At 61.5% G+C, this 6,000-nt stretch overlaps 1 protein-coding gene across 8 annotated transcripts in view; it reads left to right on the forward strand.

Annotated features, from left to right (window-relative positions):
• Nucleotides 1-5,082, forward strand: part of PAK4 (p21 (RAC1) activated kinase 4) — a 53,407-nt gene extending 48,325 nt beyond the window's left edge. For all 8 annotated transcript variants that reach the window (XM_009232575.4, XM_063719480.1, XM_054540384.2 and 5 more), the window contains 5 exons: nucleotides 632-765; nucleotides 1,013-1,139; nucleotides 2,274-2,399; nucleotides 3,358-3,492; nucleotides 4,107-5,082. In XM_009232575.4, the coding sequence (XP_009230850.3) occupies nucleotides 632-765; nucleotides 1,013-1,139; nucleotides 2,274-2,399; nucleotides 3,358-3,492; nucleotides 4,107-4,262 (678 nt within the window). In that variant the 3' untranslated portion in view covers nucleotides 4,263-5,082. The remainder of the gene's footprint in view (nucleotides 1-631; nucleotides 766-1,012; nucleotides 1,140-2,273; nucleotides 2,400-3,357; nucleotides 3,493-4,106) is intronic.
• The last annotated feature ends 918 nt before the right edge of the window (nucleotides 5,083-6,000 follow it).

Genomic DNA, 6,000 nt, shown 5'->3' on the forward strand with positions numbered 1-6,000 from the left:
GCTCCAGGGTACAGTGTCCTCCAGACCTGCCCCTCCTGGGTTCCCTCTGCCCCGCCCCGGCCTCCGCTCCTGGGTGTCCCTCGGCACAGCCCACACAACCACCAAGAGTATGTTTCTGACGTTCAGGCCCACCCCGTCACCATCCCTCCTTAGAGACCCTGGCAGTGCCCTGCAGCACCCTGACGATAGGAAACCCAGGTCCCTTTGCCGGGTGTGTGAGGCCCCTCTCGACCTCGTTGCCCATCACAGCGCCAGGCTGCACCAGGAGCTCCTCGCCTGGGTTCCTCATCCTCCCCCACACACACACCTCTTCTCTCATCCTTGCCGTTGTCCGGGTCTCAGCCCTGTGCTTGAACGCTCTCTTCCCACCTGCCCCCCAGCACTAGCCCAGGACTGACCTGAGATGGGTGTGTGCCCAGGGGGGCGCACCCCCAGAAGGGAGGCATGGGCTTCAAGCTGGCTCTGAGGCCCACGTGGCTGTGGCAGTAGGGGAGGACAGTCCAGGTGGCCCCAGTGAGCACAGGCTCGATGTAGAACTGCAGGGGGAACCAGGGGGGTGGCGGTGGCTGGGTCTGAGGCGGGCCTGGCAGCCCTCCCGCCTCCCTCCACCGCTGACGCAGCCCCTGCACAGGTGGTGATCATGAGGGACTACCAGCACGAGAATGTGGTGGAGATGTACAACAGCTACCTGGTGGGGGACGAGCTCTGGGTGGTCATGGAGTTCCTGGAAGGAGGCGCCCTCACCGACATCGTCACCCACACCAGGTATTTCCAGGGCCTCAGACCCCTCCTGTGACACGACCAAGTCTCCTCCAGACCACTAGGGGTGGGGCCACATCTCCAAACCAGCTGTGCTCCGGGCCCCCGGGATGGGGTCGTGTCCTCCATTCCCCCCACTCCAGAGTGGGGTCGAGTGGTCTCAGATTCCTCCCACCGCAAGGCAGGGCTGCATCCCCCTCGGCACCCCAGGGTGCTGTCCACCTGGCTGCTCACCCCTAACCCCACCCCGCAGGATGAACGAGGAGCAGATCGCGGCCGTGTGCCTGGCAGTGCTGCAGGCCCTGTCGGTGCTCCACGCCCAGGGCGTCATCCACCGGGACATCAAGAGTGACTCAATCCTGCTGACCCATGACGGCAGGGTGAGGGGACGGGTGGCGGGGTCCGGGGGCAGCAGGGTTCCGGCTGCGGGGCTTCCCCGCCTTTTCCCATCCCCTGTGGGGGTAGATGAGCTCTGACCCCCAGGTCTGTGTCTTGAGGAGCCGGGAAGTTCGTCCCTCCCTCGTGGAGCAGCCCAGAGTCAGGCTTCAGCTCAGTGGGGGCTCTGTGCAGTGGGAGGGCACAGGCTAGTGGGGGCTCTGCCATTAGCACAGGACACTGGGCCCAGGGGCAGGGATCTGGGCAGACAGCGCAGCCCCCGCCGCAGGCTTCTCCCTCCACTGGAAAGCTGCTCCTTGCCCAGCACCCAGGGCGGGCCGTGGACCCCAGTCCTGTCTTCCATACTTTGGACTGAGGTTCCGAATCTGAGGCTGTGGCAATTATAACGTCGGGTGGACATGATTTTCTGTGAGAGAAGGCCTTGACTTGAATGAAGTGCTTGCAGAAGTGGATGACTCCATCCCCTCCCCCAAGGAAGATTAAGCTGCACGAGTCAGTCCAGGCAGAGGCAGAGAGAGCTCTGTGTCACTGACAGTCTGTCAAAATCTCCAGATGTCTACAGATGTGTTTTGGGGGCGACATCTGTGGGCCACCTGAGATTGTCCACACACGGTTGTGGGGATGTTTTCTGGAGGCAAGAAGACCCATAGAAATCCTCAAAAATCGGAAAGGGGCCCACAGTTCCTAAGAAGGTGTGAGGGACCTGGTTGTCGCAAAGGCAGACTGTGTCCCCTCACGGCCCTAGTGCAGGGCTACCTTCTGCTCCCACCGAACTAAAGACTTGCTCCAGGGCAGCAGGGCCCCAGGGCACAGGCTATCGGGGCCACCCCTGTTCCCAGCTCCGGCCAGGCCTTTGCTATCTGCAGTACTCAGGCCACTGCCCCCAAAAGCCCCAGAGGCTGTCAGGGAGGGAAATGGGGGTATCCTGGGGGAGGTGACTCGCCCGAGGGCACCCACTGGGAGGTGGTGGAGCTCCCCAGTGGTCTGGCTCTGGACACCAGCTCTGACCTCTGGGCCGCACATCATGTCTGAAGCCAAGGAATGATGCAGGCAGACGCCCTTGCTCGCCCTCCTGCTGTGCCAGCTCCTCTGACCCCACTGCCTCTGCCCTGTCCCAGGTGAAGCTGTCAGACTTCGGGTTCTGTGCCCAGGTGAGCAAGGAAGTGCCCCGAAGGAAGTCGCTGGTCGGCACGCCCTACTGGATGGCCCCAGAGCTCATCTCCCGCCTTCCCTACGGGCCAGAGGTGAGCCGTGGGGTGGCTTGGTTGTCCCGCCGTGGACAGCGTACACTGCCATTTTCCAGCTGCAGTGCTGGCGGGAGGTGGGGCCCAGTCTGGGGAATGGTTGCCAGGAATGGTGCTCTGGACAAGGAGGTACTGCAGGTGTGCATGTATTCATTCATTCTTTTTTTTTTTGAGATGGAGTCTCGCTCTGTTGCCCAGGCTGGAGTGCAGTGGTGCAATCTCAGCTCACTGCAACCTCCGCCTCCCGGGTTCAAGTGATCCTCCTGCCTCAGCCTCCCGAGAAGCTGGTTTTACAGGCGCCCGCCACCATGCCCGGCTAATTTTTGTATTAGTAGAGATGGGTTGTCACCATGTTGGCCAGGTTGGTCTTGAACTCCTGACCTCAGGTGATCTACCCGCCTTGGCCTCCCAAAGTACTGGGATTACAGGTGTGAGCCACCACGCCCAGCCTTGGTTCTGATTTCTGAGCATTGTCTTCACAGGCTGGCTTTCCCTTTGTGGGAACAGAGCTGGCCCCGGCAGCTCTGGGAAGTGTCTCCCACCTATGGGCTCCCCTCTTTCCCTGGGTGTTTTGGGTAAAGTCCCCAGGTTGGCTCTGATTGGCTCAGCCTGGGTCCTGTGCCTGTTTCTGAACCAATCACTGTGTCTCCACTGTGTTGATGAGGCCGTGTGGGTCCTGAACCCACCAGTGGATGCTACCTGGGCTGAGGGAGGGAGGACACCTGGGGGCAGTTGACAGAAAGAAGAGGGGTGGGTGCTGTGGGGGCAGCTCTCTTCAGGGGCTCCCTGGAGGACTAGTGCTCTGTGGACTGCTGGCTGGGTGCCCAAAAGGGAGTTCTGGGCCAAGGACTCCAGGAGCCAGAGGCAGAGACAGCGCTGGAGTGGTCCCTCCCTGCAGCCTCCCCAGGACCCACCATCCCCCCACAGCTCAACCCTGTTGTCCCTTCTCTCGCCCCAGGTGGACATCTGGTCGCTGGGGATAATGGTGATTGAGATGGTAGACGGAGAGCCCCCCTACTTCAACGAGCCACCCCTCAAAGCCATGAAGATGATTCGGGACAACCTGCCACCCCGACTGAAGAACCTGCACAAGGTAGGCCCCTCCCTGGCTGGGAAACTGTGCACCAGCTGGCGGGTGGCAGGGCGCCAGGCAGAGCATGGAGTGTGGATGGGATGGGGACAGTGATGGCGCCTGGGATGGCGCTTACTGTGCGCTGGGCCCCCCACCCCCGGGCCTCGTGTGTCTGTGCAGACCCCCTCTGTGGGGCCTGGGCAACAGAGGCAGCAGAGCCACAGGCCCCCTGCACCCTCACCGTTGCCCTGGGCCCCGCCGGGCCCTGGAGAGATTTGCACATTTAGAAGTGGAGGACAGGGCCGGGACCTTCCTAGTGGAGGACTCGCCAGGAGGGAAAGGGGCACCTCTGGGCCCCAGTTGCTTCCAGCTCCTTGCTAAACCATGGAAATAGGGAGTACATGAGCCCCTAGGGTTTGTTGCTTCCTCTGGGGCCACACAGTAAGCGCCATCGCAGGCGCCATCACTGTCCCTGTCCCATCTACACCCCAAGCTCTAGAAACCCATGACCTCTGTCCCCTGCCTTCCTGCACAGTACATGCCGCCAGCAGACTTGGCAGAGGCGGACGCTGCGGCCCCACAGCAAATGAACAGTGGGGACCCTTGCCCCCTGACCCTCCCCTCCTTCTCGACAGGTGTCGCCATCCCTGAAGGGCTTCCTGGACCGCCTGCTGGTGCGGGACCCTGCCCAGCGGGCCACGGCAGCCGAGCTGCTGAAGCACCCATTCCTGGCCAAGGCAGGGCCGCCCGCCAGCATCGTGCCCCTCATGCGCCAGAACCGCACCAGATGAGGCCCAGCGCCCTTCCCCTCGACCAAAGAGCCCCCCGGGTCACCCCCACCCCACCAAGGCCAGTAGGGGGCCAGGCCTCCCACTCCTCCCAGCCCGGGAGATGCTCCGCGTGGCACCGCCCTCCTTGCTGGGGGTAGATGGGACCTACTACTGAACTCCGGTTTTGATCTCGTGACTTTTAGAAAAACACAGGGACTCGTGGGAGCAAGCGAGGCTCCCAGGACCCCCACCCTCTGGGACAGGCCCGCCCCCATGTTCTTCTGTCTCTAGGAAGGACAGCGGCCCTCCCATCACTGGAAGTCTGCAGTGGGGGTCGCTGGGGGTGGAGAGAACACTAAGAGGTGAACATGTGTGAGTGTGTGCACGCGTGTGAGTGTGCATGTGCGTGTGTGCAAAGGTCCAGCCACCCCATCCTCCAGCCTGCAAGGGGTGTCTGGCGCCTTGCCTGACACCCAGCCCCCTCTCCCCCTGAGCCATTGTGGGGGTCGATCATGAATGTCCGAAGAGTGGCCTTTTCCCATAGCCCTGCACCCCCTTTCTGTGCCTGGATGGGGAGACAGGTCAGGGCCCCCCACCCTCTCCAGCCCCTGCAGCAAATGACTACTGCACCTGGACAGCCTCCTCTTTTCTAGAAGTCTATTTATATTGTCATTTTATAACACTCTAGCCCCTGCCCCTATTGGGGGACAGATGGTCCCTGTCCTGCGGGGTGGCCCTGGCAGAACCACTGCCTGAAGAACCAGGTTCCTGCCCGGTCAGCGCAGCCCCGGCTCGCCCACCCCTGCCTCGAGTTAGTTTTACAATTAAAACATTGTCTTGTTTTGTGTGTGTGTGTGATGTGTGGGGGGCCCTACCCGGCTGTCTTGGGTGGGAATTTGCAGGGAGAGGGTCTGGATCTGGGAGCAAACCATGATTCCAGCCAAGGCAGAGCAAGGGTGGGGTGGGGAGTGGGGAGTTCAGGTCATAGCAGCCAGTAAGCTCCCCCAACCCGCTACTCCCCAGAATGGGGCAGGATTGTCCCCACCCCTGGAAGCAGCCAGTTTGCCACAGTCCATGTGCAGACTGATCCCAGTTTGCCAAATCTGCAATTTCCTGGAACATTTTAAAGGCTGTCTTGAGCGCGTTTGGTGAGTAGGAGCTAACCCGAGTTAGTAAATTTAAGGCCATTTGGCAGATTGGTCAGTGGGCAGATGGGCTTTTGGGGGATTGACTGAGGCTGACTGGCCTGGAGCTGCTGGCTTCAGAGAGACCCCCTGTGAAGTGCGTCCCTCCACGCAGGAGCCCAGAGCCGAGCCCACGCTGGGGGGAATCTGACTGGCATGGAGGTGGCCATGCCGCCATCGCTGCTGCTGCTGCATCCTGGCACTTCGCACCTCAGGCCCTGTTGGGCTCCACTTTCTGCATCCTCCCCAGCACCCAGGGAGGCAGTGGGGTGGGGAGAGAGCCAGGAGTGAGCCTCCGTCCCCAAAGCCAGCCAGGCATCATCAGCACCAGAGACCTCAGCCTGGTCCTCTTGGGAAGCGAGTGGCCGGGGCAGAGATTCCAGGTTAGTCCACGCCTCCCACCTTTCACAGGTCCTGACCCCAAGAATCAGGGTACTGTGTGTGTGGCAGGGCCTATGCCAAGTACAAACACAGCTTAGATGGATCATCACAGAGTGAAACCCAGCGGTGCAAGCAGCTGTGCTCTCTGCGATGCGTTGGAGGCTTAGGTGAGGTGGATGCCTTTCTGGAAAAAA

This window comes from Pongo abelii, chromosome 20, assembly GCF_028885655.2.
Source record: "Pongo abelii isolate AG06213 chromosome 20, NHGRI_mPonAbe1-v2.0_pri, whole genome shotgun sequence".
NCBI lineage: Eukaryota > Metazoa > Chordata > Mammalia > Primates > Hominidae > Pongo > Pongo abelii.